This window comes from Stegodyphus dumicola, chromosome 5 (assembly GCF_044657685.1).
Source record: "Stegodyphus dumicola isolate Sdum_Otavi_A_Nest chromosome 5, ASM4465768v1".
Taxonomy (NCBI): domain Eukaryota; kingdom Metazoa; phylum Arthropoda; class Arachnida; order Araneae; family Eresidae; genus Stegodyphus; species Stegodyphus dumicola.
Window position 1 is genome coordinate 188,381,970 of NC_140772.1, and position 25,400 is coordinate 188,407,369.

The 25,400-nt window shown below is 33.8% G+C and overlaps 1 protein-coding gene across 8 annotated transcripts in view; it reads right to left on the reverse strand.

The window, feature by feature from the left end:
- The window catches only part of LOC118200382 (adhesion molecule nephrin-like), a 513,425-nt gene that overhangs the window by 25,073 nt on the left and 462,952 nt on the right, over positions 1-25,400 (reverse strand). For all 8 annotated transcript variants that reach the window (XM_085817483.1, XM_085817484.1, XM_085817481.1 and 5 more), the window contains 3 exons: positions 17,065-17,352; positions 15,805-16,101; positions 13,782-13,934 (listed from right to left, as the gene is read on the reverse strand). In XM_085817483.1, coding sequence (XP_085673609.1) covers positions 13,782-13,934; positions 15,805-16,101; positions 17,065-17,352 — 738 coding nt within the window. The remainder of the gene's footprint in view (positions 1-13,781; positions 13,935-15,804; positions 16,102-17,064; positions 17,353-25,400) is intronic.

The following is a 25,400-nucleotide window of genomic DNA, read 5'->3' on the forward strand; positions in this document are numbered from 1 at the left end:
GTCTGCGCCCATTTCTAAATTGTACCACTATGTCCCATAATGACGGAAATATAGATTACGACTCAACAGATGTATGGCTTCAACAAAGTATATGAATTTAAACGCATTCTTTCATACTAAAATATACTTAAAAGCACTAATTTAAAGATAGCCACTAAAATATATCACTATCACATAATTCTAAAAAAATGATACTCTATAAACTTCTAGTTAATTTACGTGTCCTTGGCTACTAGAACCTCGGGGAAGAGTTTAACGACTATTATCTGGTCTTCATAGTCAAATGCAAGTCCATGGAAGGGTTAAATACCCTTTTATTCACTCAATATTTGACAGACAGCCGCTCTCGGGCTTTGAGGAAAGCCTCCACTTGGGTTTAACTTAAGATAGAAAATAAGGAGCTAAAGTAATACTAACGAAATAAAATTTAACTGAAACTGTGGAGAAATAACTAATCGAGTTGGTCCGTAATTAAACCTCACCGGCGAATGTTAACAGGCTCGTACGACTGCGGTCGAACGTGGTAAGATGGACTTAAAGCAACGACGTGACCTAAAGGCAGAACGCGCTGTACTGAGAACTGCTGAGCTCTTTTACGGAAGTGACTGAACTTCCCATTAAATACTAGTTCTATCTCATTTACATAAAACGCTATACTAAAAACTCATTACGGTAGGGAGTTGTAGGTGGAAAACAAGAATTTAAAGCAAATGGTTTCAAAATTAAAAATAACTATTAGAAAACTAAAATAAAGCTTACAACTCTTTAAAATATTTAAGTATAATCTCATTTATAAGTTTTAGGTCAGATGTAAAAAATATCATCTGTTAGCTCAGTTCAAAATAGGTGAATTTAACTTAGCTTTCCTGTATAAGAATTATTATCTGTTAACTCATGAATATAAGTTAGCTTTTCTAGTACTAGCAGATAAATGTGCTGATAATTTTTTTTTAATTTATATATTTAAATCAATAAATTTGTTTGCTTTTACAACAAATACAAATGAAAAACCTAATGAAAACAAGCGAAGTTTTAATTTTAGAGAATAAATGTGAATTTTTTCTTTCGAATAGATGATCTTAGTTGCAAATGAACGCCACTATTCTTGAGGAAGAGTGAGAAAAGTGGTACTAAGAACACCTCGCACCGTTTATTCTCAGGATAATCTCGTTAGAGTTCAAATACATATACAATTAATTATGTTAGTCTGGTCTGATGTATACCAGATAATTAATATTGTTGAGTTATAGCACTGCATACATGTGCAGGTAACTGGATTCTGTCTTCCGGGAACGTGTTTATACTCTATTGAGCTCTGTTAAACATAGAAATTTGTATGTGACATTATATGTTAGCCCAGAACTGAGGTTAACATAAAAGCTTAAATACGATTTTGCAGCTCAAACTATTATGTGGTAGTCTCTGAGGCTATTGCTGAATAATTCACATGTTTTAAATTTTTGCTAACATATCTCCCTTTTCTTTTTTTTTTCCTAAATAGTTTACTTTTTTCCGTCAAGTCTCTATTTTGACGTTCAAAATTTTCCTGTTCTTCGAATGACGTTAATTTTACGTCAGGTATCGAAGCATTTGGTACATCTCCGCAACGTAGTTAATTGCCAGTTCAGAGAGTTGCCCCAATTATTGGCAATAAATTAATTTTACATTTTTTTTTTTCAAATTGTAGTAGTGTATTATATTAGATAACTTGTAGCAGTGTAGCAGATTAGAATAACAAATTGATCCAATCTGAAAATAAATGGAAGAAAGCAACTACAGAAAGCGTTTTAAAATGATAAAATAAATTAAATAATTTATTGTAAAGAGTAACCTAACGTATCAGAGGGATACAATCCATGTCAGTAAAATAATCTGTATTTATATTCATTTTTTAACTTTAATAACGTTAAGACTAAAAAAATTATTCCTCTAGCACAGAATTTATTACAAAAAAAAGAAACAGAAAAATAATTTTCTTTGGTAAAACAGAAAAATAATAAATAACCATAATGACATGAAAACAAGCAAAAACTCAATGGTGTGGATAATATGTTGAAACTAACTCGATACGAAAAGATGATAATCCAGTTATTTGTGTTACGAAAACCACAGATTTGGATTGCAGGAAAAAGACAACTCAACTATCTGGATTAGCTATACCTGCTATTGCTGCAGCTGTGTTCATTTATAGAACTGACTGATTTCAACTAGCAGATATCAATTACTTTAGCATCAAAAAGTAATTGATATCTGCTAGTGAGTTATTTTGGAAACGTTTTATTATATATGTATGTATATGTGTATGTGTCTAAGGTACAAAATATGAAAGCAAACTTCTAAATTTAATTGGCTGTAACCTCTTTTATTTTTTTATTTAATTTGGGGACTTCATCTCTCTGTCTTAAAAATAGCACTACAAGTCTAAACTGTGTCTTTTAATCATGCGATTTTACTTAACGCTTAATGCAATCAAATAATGCCCAATCAAAATAATTTTAAACCAGAAACTTTTGACTCCCTCCCTTCTTTCTCTGCATTACCACTGTGACACACTCTCTCTTCTCGCTTACCCTTTCATCCTGTTAAAGCGCTGCTGCAATCATCTATATTCGCTTCTATCGCAGTAGCATCAAAAATGCTTTGGAAATAGGCACAATTTTACTGCCAAGTGAATTGTGACTAGAAATGTGAATTTAAATAAATATGGAATTTAATCCGGCTTGACTGCTTCTTCTTCAAAATGGATGGATGCTCTAAATGTCAAGTATTTACGCTATGCAACATTGCTATGCTTCTACATCTCAGTGGTCTTACATAAGTGCATCAAAAATTGCACTTTATTGCTTTATTACATACTGAGGTGGTTAACTTAACATCTAACGGAGAGATAATAAATCACAAATGTTAATACAACTTTTCTCTTTTGTTAATTTTGTAAATGAATGCAGGTTTAAAATCGTGCGAATAAGACCGGAGTGAGATATTTCAAGATTGTTTTGTGGAACTTCAATAGTATTTATCACATTGGGATATTGTAACAACAATTTGATTCAATTTTTTTTTTCTGCATGCTCTTCCGAAGCTTATTCTGAACGATAAACAACATTCAAATATAGAGAGGCACTGAGTGTCATTATTGCTGCCTTTTTGGTATGTAGTACAGAAACATGGCAATACAGAAAATACTTACTTTCAGCTTCAAACATTGGTAATCGGCAACAAAAGAATTATTAGTTAATCAATCATAACCAAAATACGAGGTGATAAGGGGTCTTTGCAACATGGAATCTTCGAAATTATAGCTATGCCTGCACCTAAATCGAACTCAGGACTTTCAAGAGGAGCAGTATGCTGTTCGTTATATCGCAAGATTATAAGGTATTTTCTCCCTCGTCTTCACATACCTTCGTGGTATAATTGGAAAAAGTCTTGACGCGTATTCGAGAGGTCCAATGTTTGAGTCCTGGTGAGGGCATCGTACACTTTTCACATTGCCGGCTTCAAAAAAACTTGACTCTATAGTGGCGCCCGAACTAAAAGGTGGTGGACGGTAATTCGTCAACACAAGGATTTGACGATTGGGTCCTTTCATCATCAGTCGCTTTTTAAAAGGCGGCATATAAGGTATTTTCTTCCTCCTTCCCACATGCCTTCGTGGTGAAACTGGAAGTGTACCTGCCGCTTATTCGAGAGCTCCAGGGTTAGAGTTCCGACGAGGCATTGCCCATTTTTCACGTCTCCTGCTTCTAAAAATAACCTATTGACTCTACAAGATCACACAGAAGAAATTCATTTCAAACCTTACAACTGTTTCTACATATTTGTTTTTCAATTTAATTTAGATTAGTACAAAATAAGGTATTTATAGAGCACGATTTTGAAAGCAATTATCAGTGTCTTTATCACATAAGAAGATCAGGAGTCTATTATAATCAATGTCTTTGTCATATAAGATTATTCTTTGATTATTTTGTCTAGAGGTTAGTATATCAGGTCAGCGGCTGATAGGCTCAGGTTTATTTTTACAAAGAGAAGAGATAATCTCTCCGAGGTTTTCTGCTAGAAAAAATTCAAATGTTGTAGAAGTACTCAACAGGTTAGGCAGATAGCTCTAGCATGCTTTTCTGCAATCCAATAAACCAAAATCAATCGGTTAGGCTGCTATGAATAAAATCGTATAAAATAGGCATTGTTCATTGGTGTACCAAACGCATCGTCTATCACCAGGCGATGACATTTTAAAAGATATGTTCATTAATTAAAAAGATTTGATTTAGTTTTGTCGCTATTTCTTTTTCTTCCAAACCTTTTAAAACTGTTTTTCTAATCATGTATATTACTGATTGCTTGCTAAGTGTTTTATTTTCATTGCAGGGAAGTAGCAATAAACTTATTTTTAAAAAATGTTCTTAGTTAATTCTGCATGATTCAAATAATATATTTAATAGCCCTCCCTAGTGTTCAGATTTCAGAATTCGTATCCTCGTTCATTTTCATTTTTTCCTCCATTCTCTTATTTCCATAACTTTCGAAAAGCCTGCGCAAAGAAATATCGACTTCAAGCTTCATTTTGCACTAATGAATCACGTATTTTGTATCTAAATACAACTGTGGTATTTTTCCTCATGTTCATACTTACTTTATTCGCAAACAAAAAATTTCCGCAAAACATTATAAAACAGAGAAAGAAAAGCATCAGGATCAAAGTTTCAACAGAAGTACCATTAGAACTTGTAGAGAGTTCTTTTTGCAAAAATTGCATACAGCACGGAATCTATTTTCGGAAACGATACAAACAGTGCACTGAAAAGTCCGAAGAAATAGCCGGAATACATGACTTTGAACAATGCTTCTTTGTTCCATGAGAGAAACAAACTTTAGGAATTGAAGAAAATACATAACTCCAAAGAAGAAACTTTCCTTCAGATTATGTAGATCTTGGCAAAAGTTCATGAATAATGAATTTTTATTTTTTTACTAAAAAAGTTAGCATATTTTTAATTTCACATTTGCTTCTTAGTGAAAGTTATCATTTAGAAAACATTTTCCTTCGCATCATTAAAACCAACACAAAGTTTTGTTACTGTTGACAACAACTTAATTGCATTTTTAATTACATTTTTATCTTTATTTTTAATTATTTCATGCTTAAGTACATTGCCGAAAAGTAGCTATTGGTTTTTAAAATAGGAGATACATTCTGCTTCTCAAATAATATACATCTTTTATTTATTTATAAATGAATTAAATTATTCAAGCCATGAATCATGCTCAACCAGATTATTTTTCTCGGAAATGTAAACTTTATTCTACAATTTCCAAGTAGTACTTCATTTAACTGTTCTTAAAATGATGATATAACATTAAAAATGCAGAAGCTGTTACAGGAAAGGGAAATAGATACTTATAAGGAAATAGAAAATTATACAAAATTTTTTATAGAATAAATTATTAGCTGTTTACGGATGACCGAGTGAATAATACGACTTGACAACATCCACCAGAAATTAAAACCAGCAATAAATCTATTGTTTATTTTTACTAATTTTTTTCATTTAATTTCTTCGTTTGCTTATTATTAAATCGTTATTATAAGCCACATTCAATAATAGAGAGGGGGAATGTATTAACACATGTGAAACATTTTAACAGGTCACTACTCCATACCAAGGAGTACTTAAGAAAAACTAAACTTGTGACAGAAATCTAATTATATAACAGCATAATTTTAACTCTTACACTAGGACTTCTTAAACTTTTTTCAGTCGCGACCCCTTTTCATCACTGAGATTTTTCTCGCGACCCCTGAACCTTATAATATTTACGAAAATTTTGTGGGACCCCACACCCATTGTGCAAATCCGACACATGCGTGAGTAAAACTCAATTTTTTTCACTTGTACTGTAATATACTATTGCAATTTTAGGTGATTAACTTTGATTTCTAATTTTAAGACATGGAACAATGTGAAAATTTTAAATAAGTAACAGCCGAAATGACAGCGTCACGGGCAAAGCAAGTAAAATGAACGTTTATATTCTAAAAAGAATACGTCGAAATCTTCGTTTTTCTTTGTTTGCATTGTCTTATCTTTATCTATTTTCAGATACGTTGTGTAAAAATATTTGGTAATTGTAAAATTATTATAATAAGTTAAAGAAATATCAAACCTGCTAAACTTTTTGGCGACCCTCGCGGGGATCGCGACCCACAGTTTAAGAAACTTTGTCTTACACTATAGGGGTTCTCAACCGGTGGTACGCAAAGGAAAAGTAGATGGTACGCAAAGAAGCTAAGTATTTTCAACTATTAAATTCAAAAATTAAAACGCCAACATCCTGATTGAATTTTTCCTCTAACACTTGTAAATTTATGCTATCTGAACTTTGTTCAAGAGTGGTGGTGGTATTTTGTAGTGGTGGTACTAAATGTTTTCAATTTTTGTTTAGATGGTACGCTTTAGTCAAAGGGTTGAGAACCACTGCTATTAGATGGTTTTCTTGGGGGGAGCAGGAGGCATGAAAAATATGCAGTACCCTCCCCAGGACTCGAACCGTAGACCCCTCGAATACGCGTGAGGCATTAGAAAAGGAGAGAGAAAATACCTTATTGCGCTTTTTATTGTTTACATTAAGTCCAAAAGACCATATTTCAATGATTCGATGACAGTTTCTTAGGCTCACCCAAAATCTGCCTTATAGAGCACCAATACGGTTAAGAAGATGATAAAGAGATGTGATAGAAGAACTAGGGTATGATACCAGAAATTCACACCTTCAATGATATAAGAATTTAATGTGGCCTTTTCTGGTCTTGCCGCGGTTGTTTGTAAAAATCTAGATTTCTTGCATTGCAGACACACACCCGTTCATTTAGCCGCGTATCATCCGTGATTAGGGAGGAATTTGATGCCAATCAGTTTTAGAGCTTTGTTTTTTTAATAATGTACTTTTGAAACGACCTTGCAGTTCAGGTGCAAAGGAAGTCGGGAAATCACACCCCTCTCTTAAGCAAATCAACGATTTCATACCGTATCTATGGGCACTTCAGATGAGAAACCTAGAGTGCTAAAGGCTGATTTGATCTTTTCTGCATATAAATATTAGCTAGATTCCATAGAGTAACCTTGACCCCGTCTAAATGAATTTTCGCGTAATTTTGCTTTAACGAAGCCCTCCTAGAAGCATGCATTCTAGACGTGTCTCACCTGCTTCTGCCAATGACACCTCTTGACACAATGAGGTTACATCAATTATAAGCGGAAAATTAATTCATCCAATCCAGAATTTTAACGCAAATTTTGTATTGTCAAACATTAATCTCAAATATATATATATACAGTAGTGGCTAAAATTGTGGACACTTTTGAAAATTTTTATGTTTTTGAACTTTGTATGCTTATAGAAAACGTTACGTTTCACAAAATGCAAACTTGTATATATCATTTTAAAGAGAATTTATTACTGAATTCAATACAAAAGACAAAATTCAATTATTTACAATACAAAAAAAGTTAAACAATAATAGTTATCTATATACATTATATAGTGATGATTGCAGTTAGTTATTACTACTTAGTAGGGTATCCTTTATTTTTGATTACAGCTTCACATCAACGTGACAAGAGTTTTAAGTTGACAAGAGTTTTAAGCTTTTCTTTCGTTATTACATGATGCCAGGAAACAATTATAGCCTCAATTAATTCCCTTTTATTTGATGGGCGCCTCATTCGCACAAGAGTTTCGATAGGATTGAGGTCAGGACTTTTTCCTGGCCATGACAACAATTTAATGCTCTTTGTACGAAACCACTCTTTCGATATTTTGGCCGTGCGGCAAGGAGCAGAATCCTGCTGACAAATAAACGAAGCCTCTGATGAAAGGTAGAAGCTTTGGATCTAGAGTAGTTTCAGTGTACTTTCTGGCATTCATTGTCCCATCGATGACATGAAGGCGACCTATACCATCTGCTGACATGCATGACCAAATCATAACACTAACTGGGTTAATCAAAATCGTAAAAACAACCTTGTATTTTGCGTAAGTATAATGAAACACTCAATCGACTTCGAGGGCAGCTAAAGGTCCCTCCTCATCAGGAGAAAGAAATACCAAGAAAGAAGAAAATAAAGGAGAAGGAGTCTCAGAAGCACGTGGTCCTTATCAGCACTGCACGTGGTTATAACTGGATTTTTATTGAATCAATTGGTCGAAAAGGAGTTGCACTGGCCGCCTACTTTTACTGAGCCAGGCTGTCTGATCAAGCATAAAGGACAAGAAAAATTAGCGAAGTTAAAATAGGGAGCGAGGGGCAAATGCACCTTCACGCTCAAAATCTGAACTTCAAATAATGGAAAGCAATCACTGAACGGATTTTTATACCCTCTGGTAGTACCAAACGCGAGAAGGTAACGCCATCTATCGGCAAAAATAACTGAATTAAGATAGTAGAATTTTAAAGGCATTAGGAAGGACTGGATTGGATTTCAAATCATTAACTAAACCTGTTAAATCTTTGTGAATGTGAAAAGCCTCAAGAAAATCCAATTCACCTATGGAAGAAGCCTTTTGGATAATTTTTGCAGATCCAAAATCAAAATTATGGTTAGATGTCCAACTATGATACGCTATTGAAGACTTGTTAATTTCGCCTTTTCTGACATACGATTCATGTTCCTTTATACGAAACTCCAACGCTCTTTTTGTTTGGCCAATATATCTTAAACCACACTGACACGATATACTATAAATTCCCCAAGAATTCAAAACAGAAACGCAATCTTTTAGAATCGAAGGGTGAATTTTATTAATAGGGGAGAAACCGACTAGAAAATTGAATTTCTGGAGAATCCGTGCAATTTTATAGCTAACAGAAGGATAAAATGGAAGCACGACAAGGTCATTAATATTATTTCTAACAGTGGAATGTCTTCTTTGATGGGAATCTGAAAATTTTTTAACAGCTTTATCAATAATCACGGGAGAAAATCCACGGTCAATCGCAACTGCTCTCAAATAATTAAGTTCATTGGTAAGCAAAGATTCAGAGGAACAAACTTTAAACGCGCGGAATACATAATAGTAAAAAGAAGCCATTTTTTGCTTAACAGGGTGGCATGACTTGGCATGGGGTGGTAAACAAACTGCAAAGGGTTTACGGTACACAGTGGTGCTAAAATCAATTTCATTGCGGATTATAAGAATATAAAGGAAGGGAGGGAATTGTTGGATTCAATTTCAAGAGTGAATTGGATGACTGGATCAATTGAATTTATAATAGATAAAATCTCAGATAAATCATCTTTATAACCGTCAAAAAGTGCGAAAGTGTCGTCAACATACCGAATCCAAAGACGAAAAGATAGTTTATCAAATAATTTTATCTCAATATAGTGCATATAAATGTCAGCGAGTACCGTACTGAGAGGATTACCCATAGCCAATCCTTCAAGTTGACAAAAATATGCATTTTGGAAAACAATGTGGGTTTGACTCAGAGAAACTTTAGTAAGCGAAACCAACTCATTAATTTCAGTATGTGTGAAGTGAAATTCCCGAAGCCTAGTTTCAAGACAATTTAGTGCTCCTTCGACCGAGTGCTCTTTACTTCTTAGTAAACAGTTATTTGACATCAAATGAAACCATAATGGATCGAAGTGGAGAAATATTTTTAAGTTTATCAATGACTTCAACAGAATTTTTTACAGTGTGAATATGGTTAGCAAGTAGAGGAGAAAATCTGGAAATTAAATATTTGGCCAAAGGATATGAAGTAGTACCTATGTTGGAAACAATTGGTCGAAAAGGAATACCGGTTTTGTGGACTTTTGGAAGAGCATAAAGCCTAGCGCAATTAGTAATATGTGGAATAAGTGATTTCTTCAACTGAGTTGGCAGAATGTGGGAAGATTTAATAGCACTTTTAACTTACGTGAGGTCCGAAGTTGAAGGATCTTTAGGGATCGAGCAGTATAGGCCTTCATTTATAAGTTTAGAGACTCCAGTAATATATGTGTGTTTGTCCATAACAACTGTCCGCCCTTATCAGCTTTAGAGATAATGATATTAGTATCAGAATGAATTTCACGTAAGATCTCATTTTCCTTTTTGCTAAGATTCAAACCCAAAGATTTGTTGTTAAAATTAACGTTATGAGTAATTAGGTGGCGGATTGTATCCTTCTGCGTTTCCGAAATTTTGGAGAATTTAAAGGCTTTCTCTATAGGGGCGATGATTTGAGGAATTGAAGGTTTACATGTTTTGAAAAGTTGAAATTATACTTTAATACTTTTAACTGATCCTCCGAAAGATTCCCATTGGAGATTTTAACGATGGGGTTAACGTTTACAGTGGGAAGATCAGCTAGATAGGTGGGACTATCCGACTGGTGTGTGAGTTTAAAGGATTTAGAAATAAGCACATTTTTATGCCGTTGACAAACGGTATCGGTTCTAGACCAGGATGTATGTTCAAATGAGGAAAAATTTTCAGTTGAATTAGCAATTTTTAAATGGAGGTAATATAATTCAAATTCAATTTTAGATAAACGTTTGAGCGTGTCCCTTATAACCCTTTACGACTTTGATTGTCACATTAGGGTATTTCTCTTCTAGTCTACTAACTGTGTTCTTCACAGTTGTTTGAATGCAGTCAGGATGTAGCTCTTCTCCTATTCTACGTCTTACATATTTTTGCCCATCACTACCGAATAACGATATCTTAGTTTCATCACTCCATATAACTTGTGACCACTGATTAATGTGTTCCTTTGCCCACTGTAGTCTTTTTTTTTTTTTTTTTTTTTCGTTGCTGAAAATTAAGATAAGGCTTTTCTCGTGGAATTCTACCTCTCAGTCCAACATCTGTTAATCTTCTCCTGATTGTTCTTGAACTGACAGAAACACCAGCATCATTCAGATCACTTCTTATGGCCGCTGATGACATTTTTCCATCTTGGAGACATAGTCTTTTTATTCTTCTGTCATCAATAGATGTGGTGCACCTTTTTCGGCCTTTTCCTTCCTTGTTTTTTATTAAATTTGTCTCCGGATATCGTAAACAAAACTTTCGGACTCCAGTTGTAGTCACTGAACCATCCATCTGTCTTGCAATTTCAGCATAAGAAAAACCACTTTCTTCTAACACAATAATATTACATCGCTTTCTAGGTTTCCAATCTACTCTTTTATTTGATGTCATTACTTCTTGACTAAATATTAAAAATTTTTACAAAAATTCCTACTTGTAATTGCAGTGTATAAGAAACAGGTCCTCCTTCTACGGAACAAAGCAAAATAATGAATTGTTTCAAGTGTAAACATGATGTCAGCTTCTACTGGCAGTTACTAACATTTGATTGGTTCTCAGAACAAGAACAGTGATTGGCCAGGAAAGCTAGACATTACAAACCACTTCATAACTGTGTTTTTTATTTATAGTAAAGTGCGTATAACTTTTTTTAAATTGCAAATAATTGAATTTTGTGTTTTGTATTGAATTCAGTAATAAATTCTCTTTAAAATGATATATGCAAGTTTGCATTTTGCGAAACATAACATTTTCTATAAGCATACAAAGTTCAAAAACATAAAAATTTCCAAAAGTGTCCACAATTTTGGCCACCACTGTATATATATATACAGAGAGAGAGGCGACATCTCATATGTACAAATAAATCTGGTAACGTCCCACCATGTTGTTTCTCTAGGACAAAACACTAGCTGGTGGACTGCATTTCTATTGTGATTTTTACAATTGCATGTTCATACATTCTTCGGTTCTGAACCTGGAAATAAGATATTGCACTTACAGGAAACTAGGTACTGATAGTGAGTGGTGTATGATCTATGAGTGTATTTTAAGACTTTCTGCCTTATACATAGTTTCTGAATTACTAGATGATGCTACCAAAATTTGCAAATGGAGCAAATTTAATAACATAAAAATTGTTAGAGCGTCAAAGATATTTTAAATAACAATTTCATAGAACTGAGTATATTTTGCTTATTGTTTCGTTGCTGCTGAGCAGTTTACAACTCTAAGGAAAGCGTCAAGATTTGGCATAGTGAATAACTTTTGGATTAATAACTATAAATATCACAACTCAGTATTCTAAGACTGAAGAAGAGACATTACATCGAACGTCATCTCTTAGTTTTAGATAGGTACCTCTTAAAAGTTAATAAGGTGTTGCTGGGAGCTTGGCTGTAATATGCAACTGTCAACGGACACTTGAAAATATAATTATCTGGATCACTTCTTTCCCTGCATATGCAGTTGTCATTAAAACAGAGATTCTTTGTGCAAACATACATCCGGAAAGCACCATGCCAGTCGAGTATTGATTTGAGAAAAAGGTAGTACTCTCCATATCTTTTTTTTTACTTGTTGCCAATATTTGTGGAGTATTCTATCTTGGGATACATTATCCCAATCGTTTTTGCATTGTTTATTCTCGATTTTGTTCATATGGTTGGTAAAACTGTTACATTTTAAGGCAGTGGTCCTGATATTCTGAGTCACTTCTTATGTAAGTTGATTTGCTTGTCTGTTATCTAAGACGTCTACGTTAGCTTTTATGCAATTAACTGTAATGCAAAACTGAAGGTTGGTTTGATGTTTCAAAGGATTTCTTGAACCATTGGGAAGCGTGTTTGATATTAAAAAGGTCATAACGGTCTGACACGCTGTCGGATTTAATTGTTAGTTTTGAAAGGTTATGCTTAGTTACATATATAATTCCATAGTCAATTGCACGTATAAAACCTGTTTAATCAAATTCAAATAGCACTAAGTTCTTAGCTCCAACATATAACTAATTCAGATTGTTATCAGATGCAGAAAACTGCTCATCACTTTGGGATTTCATTGCTGCGTTGTTGTTGATCATGAGTTACTATTAGCTATTACGGCCAGCTGTTTGCAACTGCCCGCTAGTTAACAGCTCCTCAGGTTTGTGTTCTAATTTACTTTTTACTATAAAACGTAATTAACGCCAAAACAAATTCCTCGTTACTCACTACATGGTATTGAGAGTTCTCATTCCCTTGATGCAGGAGAAAGGCTTTGAATACTTACCCTTTGCTCGCGGTAGTTATCTTTGATACTTTGATTTGAAGACTGGCCTAAATTAAACTCATAAATCTGAATCAAACTGGACTATATAATCTTTAACTTGGACTTAAACCGAATATTCTAAGTGATAAATTTAATACCCAGCATCAAATTACAAAGAACATGCATAAAACTCATAAAATGAGTTTTGTTTGATTCAGAGCTCGATCGTCTAAAAATAGTAATGCAATTCAACTGGATCTCATATAATAGTAACTGATTGCATGATAGTAACTGGTGCTTTATGAGACAAAATGATTCCAGAACGATTCTCGAAATTAACATCCCTAAATACAAAAAGGATTCTCGAAATTAAAATATTTCAAGTAAGTATATTTTATTAAGTTATATAATTATATCAAGTTAATTTTTTAATTTTCGTTACTATTTCTGCCAACAGATGGCGTTACATTCTCGTCGGTTTAACTCATTTTGAATACAAATACATCCCTTAGTTGCATATTTCTTTGCACCTAATGAAGAGGGGCCTCTATCTGTTTGCCCTCGAAATCGATATGCAGCAGACACAAAGTTGTTGCTTTGCTATTACAAAATATATTTTATGTGTTACAATTTTCAAATTTATTGTTTTATTTTTAAGAGTTGCAAACAAAAGTTTGAAGTTCCCTTGAGAAATTTACATAGCACTAACTACTATTAAGACTCACATTTTTGGCATCCTGGACCACCTCTGAACTTGGTCCACAGCGCAGCACCCATGAATAGTAAAAAGCAGCAAAGAGCAGCTGCAATGAGGAGACTTGGTCCAATCCATGAGAATTCTCCTGATAAAGCTTCATCTGCGTGTTGTTCCCGATAGACTGAAATAAATGAAGTATTGAAATAAATGAAAAAACACCACATCTTTTTAGTTAGCAACCAAATTTTAGCGATTAGAAATAAAAATCAGAAACGAGATAAAAATGAGTTTATTGTAAGGCGACGATGCTTAAGATGCTTATTCATCAACCTAAGAAATTGAATCATCTAAAAATTTACCTTTAAGTACTTCTTAATTACATTTTACAGTAAGTGAGATAAATATGTTCTAATAGGCTGTAACATAAATAGAACAATTTCCAACTCTACTTATCATCTCCATTTAAAGTAACATCGAATGGTACTCATGAAATTAAGTTTTTTTTTTTTAATAAAGCTATTTTGATACTTAAACTGATTTCACTGGAAATATAATACTTCTTTGAAGTGTTAAGAAATACAATAGTGGTTTAATTAATAATATAATTAGAGAGCAATAATGTAAACATAACACTTTACATGCCCAGAGAAACCGAAAGTATCATGTGATTCCCTTAGCTGAGATATTTTGAAACAGAAATTTTGTAGGCTAGAACTGAACTTTCAATATTTCGGAGTAGGAGCATTTCATTAGCGCATACATTAATTATGATCATAGTATTTCTCTGTAGATTAAATTCAAGCAGATCATTTTGGAATGGTACAAAATTCCCATTTGTAATTTAAATAGAGATATAATATAATTAAGAAAATAGTAAAACGACATGTTTTTTTCTGCATATGAATGCCTAAAATTTTCAGTAATAGATAAATAGTGCGGTTTATATATAGGGTGGCTCATATTATATAGACCAATTTTAATTGGCAATTCCGACAGAGTACGCTTAGACATGTGTGTCATACTTACCTTCGTGGACAATTAGGAATCAGAAAATTAGTATTAGAATTATTGAATTTGAATTATACTTTGAGATAATGCATAACGATATCGTTAACTCGAAATGAATGTAATAACTCTTTCTTGTTGCTAGTAAATATCTGTTAATTTTCGTTACTGCATTAGCAACATTATCAGTAACATCATTTAATTTCAATAATAAAATACACATTGTAGAACGCTCTAATTTCAGTGTTTATTTCGAACATTTTACAATTTTAAGTCTTTTACATTTTATACTTTCCCAATATTTAAAATTTCATATGACCCCCATAGGAAAATTTTGCTGTTTTACAAAATATTAGGCTTTATTAATTAAAAACGTTTCCATATCTTTAAGGGCGAAATTCACAAAGATATTCTTACTAATATTTTCTAAATATTGCTAAACATCGATATAATAGTAAATATTATATTACCGAAGATGGCATCTCAAGTCTTTACTTCTTAGGTGCTCCGTAAATTAGTTTTTTTCCCGGATTATTTCAATGATACGTATATCAAAATTACTCAGTTAGTAAATTCGATTTTGAAGATCTACTTGAATGCCATAAAAGATGAAAAAAAAATTTTTTTTTTTTTTTTTTTTTTTTTTTGCTGATTAGGGGGTAATGAACAACAATTTCGACACTACGGATGACACTCCTCCCTGAAACTTTCTTACAGAAATTCTGTTTTTAGAGACTCTGCACCTAAAGCACTGGAACTATAATCATAAAAATGCTCGAAAGTACAAATATATAACCAATATTTAAGGAAGTAAATTAGAAACTGTTTTTTAGACTCATTTGTATAATGAAGTTTAATTAAAAAATTATTCTTTTGATGTCCTTTTGATAACACACTTTTGAAACCGTCTTAATGTGCTACAATCTTTGAACGGAAAACTACTGTTAATTTTAATTTATTTTGGCAACTATTATGTGAATATCAGACGTACTTCGTTAAACAGTTTAAAAATTTTTTACGCATCAAAGCACACTGTAATGAAATACCTCTTTCTTCCATTGGAGAGCGCAGTGTCCATACTCTAACCATCACCGGAGAACTTTTTCCGTTATGATTTACAGCATAGACAACGAATAAGAATTCAGAATCTGTCGGTAAATTAGATATAACAAAATAAGGAGTGACGCTGCTGGTTTGATAAAGCATTTCGTGACTGTGATACATGTACATTTCTAAATTGTACTTGAGATCCGGGTCTTGCCTAGGACCTCGTATGCAAATTATCGTCACAGAGGACATAGTGACATTAGTAGATGTGCAGTTCTGAAGAGTTTCTGGAGGCCCTGAAATACATTAAAAAAAGATCGTCATTAATTATACATGAATTTTTGTACTTACTAATTTATAAATTAAACATTTAAAAATTATATTTATTTAAATGCGATATATGTATTTGGTTTGGTTTAAATTGTTCAGTTCTTTTATTTCAGAGAGCTTTGCCTAAGAAACAAATTTTATTCTTAATACTTTTTTAGCATATAGATACATATGTATGAATAAGGCATAGATGTAAAAGTCATTTCGACCTATTAAGTATTCTACAATTCGAAAATCTCTGTAATCACTGCTGAGTAGAGGCTTGAGGAAGTTTAATGTATGCCATAGGCGTTGCTGAAGATTCTACTGATGTGGTTGTTTCAGTTACGTTTTCCATTAATGAAGCTGATAAGTCATTTTGCTTTACTTATTATCGGAATGGTTACGTTGAAAACCTTGGGTTGTGTGGTAGCTTTTCCTTTCTTTTTGTGGCGGGGCTTGATGATTACTTGTCAGGATTGATGCTCAGTTTTCAATTAGCTTACTGATCTTCAATGTTATTTGAGTAGTTTCGGAGCTGTTTGATAGCATGGTCGGCGTTAAGTCACTTGACTGCGATTGTAGTGTCGTCTGCGTAATAAGCTAGTAAGCCATTGGTTCTTAGGTCAGGTTTTTCTTTCAATGAACATGTTTCCTCCACGAGATTACATAAATACTATTTTTTATTGGAGACGTACATGCGCCATATTTCGATTGAGAACTCGTCATAACTACTATGCATTTAAGCGGTGAAACTGTATTTCACTACATATAATTATACAGATATGATTATTCGTGAAACTGAAGTTCGTATTAGATTAATTTTGCATTTTTATGCATTTGAATAATGAGCATTAGGCAAAATTAGTATAACTATCTAAAATGTAATCTTATCTACTAATTAAATATCTCATATGATAAAATTTACTATCTATACAAATAATACTTACCAATAGGAATTATTGTAAATATACATGGCATCTGTTGTTCACCTACTGAATTTTTTCCCCAACAGTATAGAGTTCCATAATCCCTAGCAGAACGTGGAGTGTAGCTAGCGACGCTTCTTAGCCCTGCACTAGTGTACGAAACGTTGTAATGGCGATCAGCAGTGTTACTAAAACTCCACTTGAAATCCACATTGGTAGGATCAGCTTCCACTTGGCATTCGATGCGCTCCATTTCATCTGCAGGAACTGCATATGTCTTTTGCAATCCGTTACGGCACACAGGCGCATCTGAAAAGTTAAATTTTTGGAAATTAAAACTGAATCAATGTTTTTCAAAGCATGAGGCAATAGCTTCAAGTTACCGTGCTTTATACTAAAAACACGAACAGTTAAAGAACCATGTGAAATCATTATATTACAGAAAATTCTGAGATTTTGAGATAAGAGCATAGGAATTTTGCGAATGTTATGATGATTATTGATGTTAATTATTTAAAAAATTGGTTTCACAATTAATAAAGTTATTTTCTCTCTCCTTAATGCATGCCTTCATGGTGTAACTGGAAGCACGCCTGATTGGTATCAGGCGTGCTTACAGTTACACCATGAAGTTCTGAAGGCATCGTTGATATTTTATGTTTCTTGCTTCTATATACCTAATATGCCTCTAAGGGCATTTAATAATAAATAAGGCTGGACTTAAGTGAATTTGAAAGAGAATTGAAAGTGGCATTTTAACGAATTAAAAATGTCGTGGACCACCAGTCACTACCAAGATACGGCAAGTGGGTCCTATCCTCTCATTTGTCCTTTACGTTGAGGAGAATATTATAAAATTAAACTTGAATTCGTTCATTCGAGCTTTTTTAAGCTCATCGTGTGTTTTGTGTACTTCTGTAACTTTATCCCTAAGGGCCTCTTTGTTACATCGTTTCGAAGAAATTAATGCTTCATTCTTTGTCCAGAACCCCTTTCTTTTAAGGAGTTCTTTAATGCAATTTTTCTTGATGTGCTGCTAAAAATACTCGAGGCCAATTCCATGTCTGAATGTCATCAACACTGGCAATATCCATAGACAAAAACGACAGTTCAGTCAAACTTCAAGTCGAAAAAATCCACAATACATAAAGAATAATGACTCAAATCACACAATCATTTCCCGAGCTAATTCTCCGACGATCATCAGAATTCATAATCAAAATGCACAAATACGCACTAACCCTAACGCACTCCGAATCCGCAAGAAACTTAAATCTGTAGGATTGGTCTTAGATAGATGCAATAGTCGTGCCGTCTCCTCCTCGTCACGAATGGTCACTGTTCCAGCTCCAACTCCCACTATTTGCTGAGACTTTGCTTAGCTGACGTATTCCGGTTCTTAAAGAATATGCCTCTAAATATACAATTCGTTTCTTCTGTTCCTGAAGTAAATTCTTGAAGTCTTAAAGGAAACAATATAGATACAGAGGCCACAACACTATGTGTTGTTCATATTTGAATAACAAAAACGCTCATGCTTACATGACTTCATTTAAAATCAGGTAATTTAGGAAAATCAGGTACATATTTGAAGAGACAAATGCAGGAACGTAGCACAACTATTTGGCTGTAACCGAACTATTTTATCGAACGCCATCTAGTAGCGACGAGAACAACTTACATTCAGTCGACCTCCGGCTGAGATGAGTATAGGTTCTCCATTGTTGTGTCTCCCTAACTCTAAGTTTAGCGTATAGCACGTCTCGCAGCTTCACCACACCACAGGTCCGGGATTCGATCCCCCCCCCCGCTGGGCAAGGTTGACTCAGCTTTTCGTCACTTGACTGGGTCGATAAAATGAGTACCAAGTTCGCTTGGAGACAAAACACCAGGGATCTTGCGACAAGCTGACCACTTGCACAGGGCATATGCTGATGCACTAACCAAGCACTTAGATCGGGATATTTGGCAGACCATTGAATGATGCCAAAACTCTAAATGATGTTGCCTTGAATTAAGTCTCATGATGCGTTGATGCTGAAACGGTAAGTGTGGGCAGTGGCCTCGTCTTATGAGTTCCATAATCGTCAGCAGATTCAGGACTCTCGCACCATGTCAGAATATCGTTTTCAGTTTACTATATCTGAGTGGTTAATTAACGTTTAAAAATGTATTAATGTATTATTCCACTCATGCCGCTATCAGATCAAACCACTAACGTTTACGAATATAACGGCCTTTCATGTATGTCTTGGGGTTCTGTAGGACATAGTATCAAATGTAAGTTGTTTCAACAGTCATTAAACTCTGAATGAATGAACTGAACATTTTCATCTCATGTTTGTGAAGTGTCACATTCCTGCATGTAAAATGTCCTATTAGTGAGCTGAGTTCTTGCACTAGTTAATATTTATATAGATGAAAATGAAGGTTCCATATTTAAGATCCAGTGCAGGTTTCATAGTGTGAATTGCAAAATTTGAGAATTACGCCTTGCAAAACGGTGTGGCGCTAACCTATGACCTTATGAATGATCTGAACGTTGCTCTGTGCATTTACATTCCTCATCCATGTGTTTAGTATGTCTTGTTCCCTTCCACTAGTTCCCACTGCTTCACCCATACACTGATTAGCTTTTGATTAGAAATTTTTATCGTCTGTAGTTGTTACAAACTCCTTCTTAAATGTACGCTGCACTATTACAATTGCTTCTGTATGATTCTACACAAAACATGCTGTTGAACGAGCCAGCACTGTATAGCTACTGATAGTCATGGTCTCTATACATAAAACACATACTGTTTCAATCAGCCGGAGCTAACTCTTCTTATCTACAATTATCAATTTGCCAGACACAGTAGTTCACAAATAGCTGCAGTGAAGGCATAAACAGAGCGCAGTAATAAAGTCCATGCACGTTCTAAATGGACAGTAAAATATTTGGAGTTGCATTGCCTCCAGATAATGTAAACTGTATCTTATTTAAAAATTGTAAATGAAAATGCTCTATTTTGTATTTCAGCTTCTAAAATAATGCTGCATAAAATACAACTACTATCCTTATTTTCCACTCAAAATCTTGAGGTATGCCAGATAATTGCAGCAAACAGGACACAAGAAACGTTTCGTTAAAAATTTAACACTCATCTATTTGCTTTAGCATTTGAAATATTAAAAATGTATACTCTAATTGCCATTAATATTAAAAACTGCAAGCAACCAATTTTTTTTTCTTACATGACGGGAGAATTGTTTTCCATTAACATGCCTCCTGTTTTATTGAGCGATTTTTTTTTCTATGTTTCTATCATTTTCATTATAAAATGGAGTTTTGATGGTCCTGCACTGCATATGTCTTTTATCCCCTCTATTTTAGTTACATGTTTCTTATTATTTCGCCAATGAATAAAGGTTTTTTTATATACTTGTTTTCTTTTCTCCTTTTTGTTTCCGCCATGTACTTCTTTCACCATTGCTAGATAATCTCTTCGTCCTTTCCGAAATTTGAAAAATACATATATACGTTTTTTTTTTTTTTTTTTTTTTTTTTTTTTTTGCTAAATATGAAAGCTTTATTAAGAGTAGCTTTTCATATTCATCAACAAAAGCTAAATACTCAGCAGCTAAATAGAAGGATGAATGTAGCAACTACCTTATTCTTTGCTTAATTACTCTGTGCATTAAATGTTACATTTTATTTTTAAAAATAATTTATCTGATAATATAAGATATCGAAGTATCAAAAAAATGGTTTAAGAAATGACTTAAGCAATTATTACTGTATTGATTTTTAAAAATTTTTACGAAAGCAATAAGGCTATGAAAGAAGAATAAAATACATTTCAAAAATTTAAAATTTTTCTTTATAAGCGCATTATCAGATAAACATACTCTGTATTATTTACAGGTATTGGCAAATTTCAAGTTATTGGATATTACGGTTTGCTCTGTTTAAAGTACTGTTTCACAGACACATGCGTTTACATAGCTCTAATAAATTTGTTAGAATATTATAAATCTTTATCTTAAAAGAGTTAGGTATCTTAGATTTCACAAATCATATGCGGAAAAAGAAAAAAAAATATTAAATGAAATTTCTTCAGAAAGAGAAAAATGATATTCTTCTCATTAATCAACTAAGAATGATAGAATTCAAATGCGCTGTAGTTACAAAACACACAATAATTTATTCGCGAATATTTTTACATTTTGAAACTATCTGTACGAACTCTATAAACGGTCTTAGTATGGTTTATGATTTCAAACTAAATTTTTATCAGCCTCATTTGATTCGTTTATAGAATTAATTCAATAGCTGCCTTCCTGAAGGACATTTGTAAAAATTTTATGTTAACCCTAGAAGAATGCTTCGAAGATTAAAAAGGCAAATATATTGAAATGTTACAGAATTCACGAGATATTTAAAAGGCAGGTATGCTTGCATCACTTTACGTTAAAATGTACTTTCTTTTGTCTTCTTTTCTCTAAGAGAAGGTACGAGTATAAAATGGGGATTAAAATATATAAATTACGTATAAGGCAGAAGTTGCATCACCGAATGCAAATAGGCAACCAAAATTAGTATAAAAGTCCATTCCGCAATCACACCACAACGCCTCATAAGGAGACATGACAGACCTATGCGTCAGTTCGCAAGCAGCTATTGTTTCATGTATCCGAGATAGACAAAATAGAGAGAATGAGTCGAAGACACCATTTTGCATGCTGAAATGTATTGGAGGATGGTTAGAACGTTGCCCGCTGGTGAAATACAATCCGCTGTTAAGAGAGGCAGAGTGAGCTGAATGTGCATCCTAGTGTCATGAATAAACTGTGGAATCGTTACCAAAGCGATCAAAACCCCTATAGAAGACATGGGTCTGGACGCCGGAGAATTAACACAACGTCAGACGATCGCTTCCTCTTGTTATGTACAAGACGCCGTAGATTACTAACAGCACAGTCTGGACGCCGGATAGACAAGTAGAAAGCACGAGATAGTCAAAGAAAGATCTGGACGCCGGAGAACCGCAGACGATCTCTTCCTGTTGTTATGTACAAGACGCCGTAGATTACTAACAGTACAACAGGCTGGCGTCGCATCGCTCTGCAGCTGGAAAATGGCCCATATTAAGCCTAACTCTGTAGCATTGACTGTGAGCCCGACGACCTATGGTTTGTGTTCATTTGTTCTCATCGCATGTCAGAACTCGCTTGAATTGACCCTCTAAACATCGCAGTTGGACACTAGAGCAGTGGAGACATGTACTATTTACGGATAGTCTCAATTTAATATCCAGAAAGATTCCCGGAGGGCAGTGATATCAGGAGAACCAGGGACACGCTATCAGACGCCAAACATCGTCGAAAGAAACCATTACAAAGTAGGAAGCTTACTTGTAAGGGCTGGGATAGAAACGAATGTCAGCACCGACCTCAACGTGATTCATGGTAGTAATTCATTGAATATATAATGTCATTTCATCAGATATCGTGATGAAATTCAACACCCTCTTGTGCATCCTTTTATTGCTGCAATGTGTACTGACGCAATATTTATGGACTAAATGCCTGGCCGTATGGAGCTCCAGTGTTGCGGAGTTGTCTGGAGAGTGAAACCATTCCACATCTGCCTGCAAGATCACAGGACCGGAATCCCATATTATACGTGGGCCATGTTGGGACGACGGATAGTAGTCGCAAGTGTGCCTCCAGGTACCCTCCAAGAGCTCCAACATGAATTACTACAGGAATGGGTGTTACTGCCACAATAAGCGATCAACGGCAGTATTGCCTGCTTGCCACGCCGTTCTCAAGCATACAATTCAAGCTTGAGGGTATCATGCCCATTATTAAAGAAATAGTTTCACTGCAGATTCTTCTGATCCATTTAGTCTTTAGCGGTGTGATGGTATTAATACACGTGTTTTTTATGTCTTTGCTCTATTATTTGCAGTGTGATCTAGTAATGCCGCACCAACCTCTTGGACCATTTTCATATATATCCATTAAATCGTTTTTCTTTAATTTCGTATTTTGCTTTGTTACTTATTTTTTGAAAAGGAGTGTATTTGTGCAATGATTAGAATCTCTTAGCTATCAGTTTTTTCACTTGGAATTCGGTTATTTGTGTACCTCTACTTCAATCTATTAGATGCAACTGGTGCTATTATAGAAACCAATTAGACAATTAAGTAATTTTATTAGAAATAGAAACCAATTAATTAATAGTCTAATTAAATTAAGCAATTTATAAATCCATGTACTTTTTTAAGAGGGAAGTGAGTTCCTCTCACGCAGACTTCATTTTATACGAATACTGTTCCTTGTTACTTTCTCAGCCTCAACTTTTATTGCAATTAAAAAGAAATTCTGATAATTGAAAGGTTACATGATTCGAAACGCATTTAAAGGGTCAGGAAATGTTTCGTGTCTGAACATTATAAAGTTGAAAAATATTTCAGCTTTTAAATGTTAAAGCAGCAAAATTGCGTTTCAGAATTACTTCCGTGTCCAACAAAATTAGTTACAAAATGAATGGAACATTGTAGATTATTTAGCCATTTAATCAATCCTGAAGTCATGAACTGAAAATTCATCTTATAAAATGTTTAAAGTGCTTAAACAGTGTATATGATAAACTAACTAATCAGAGAAGAAACTTTCCAAAACTTTCTTTGGAATAATCTACCTAAAGGATTTTTCAAATAAAACTCGGTAAAATAAACTCAGCTATGAAACTATTTCCCAAAGTGTGTTAATTATTTAACATATACGATATTCTATTCATTTCATAGCATTTTAAATTTAAGGGGGGCATTCTCTTTTGAAACTGCATCTTTGTAACGTTTAATTGAAACATCCTATGAACTGTTTTTGCTATACTCGCTGAATATTGTAGAGTCTGAAAAAATTAACTTTAGTAGATGTTTATTATTTCAATTATCAATGAGTACATTAATTGCTTTTAAATCACTCAATTTTTAACAATTATTGATTGAGTAAATTTGAAAGATTTAAGACACCCCCTGGGAGAAAAATATAAAATCTGACACTAGGAATATAAATTTTCCGAAAAAATATGTTCTAAAGTGTTTCTAATATCAAAATAATTTATATATTTAAATTTAGCATATGCGTAACACTGACGTATCGTTTTACAGCGATAAATAAAACTCTCATTCAGTTTTACGTATAAAACGTTTCTTATAAATTCTTAAAAATAGGTAATAACATAAATTTAAAATAGTTGAATTGATTTTAGTACAAATTCTTCTTTTGTTCTTTGTCTCAGGAAAATTCACTTACTTTTTTTTTCGATGAATACATTAAACTTTGCGAAAACAAAATATTATGATTTTCGTTTTGTTTTCGTTCTTGTATAATTACAGCAAAGCCTCAAAGGCTATCTGCCTTAGGGAAGGGATACCTTCGTGGAGGACGTTCTAAAGGAAACTGGCTCGTAAACAAGTTACACATGGGCAAAAACACGAAAACGTCCATACAGCTAGCCTTTTCGCGGGATTCTCAAAATATTATGATAATCGCTGTAAAACGATACGTCAGTGTTACGCATATGCTAAATTTATATTTACTATGTGAAGTGCAGCATATTTCTACGCACTGCTTCATAAGTCACAAAGCCCTCTCAAGTGCTGAAGAAGCACATATATGTTATAATGTTCCATAATGTATTATAATATTCTATGATTCATGATTAGTTATTAGCTCTAAAATGTTGAAAGCAAATACACTATTATATTCTCCCATCGATGTTGCAGTCTATAAATAGTGAAAATACTATGCTACCTAAGTTATCTGTTGTTTATATGATTATATACTGAGTTATTCTGAGTTATGATGATATAGTTGATAACCTATTTTATCGGGTCATATACAGGGTGATCAGCGAATATGCCCGGATTTCAAAATTAAATATCTATACAACAAAGATCGATAGAATTATGCGGTAAACTGTAGGTTTATTAGCAAAACTGTAAGAATGGTGTACAAAAGTTTATAAAATTTAGTTATGAAAATCGTTAACAGATGGCGCTCTGATCGCAATGACCTATCAATAGCCTTTAAAATGTGCTTCGAAATCGAAAGTGATCAGTACAACTGTTGGCAGAAAGAAAGTGAAATAATGTATTCCATTGAACAATGTGTATTTTGGTTCTGGAATTTCACCAATTAGAACACAGTTCTACGGCAACACGTCGCAGTTTTCAAAATCGATTCAATGTTCCACTTGGACCCGATTCGAAAACCATTCGCAAGCTCTTCGCGAAATTCGAATGGACTGGCAGCGTGGCTGATGATCGAAAGGGAAATGTTGGGCCTAAGCAAACTATAGT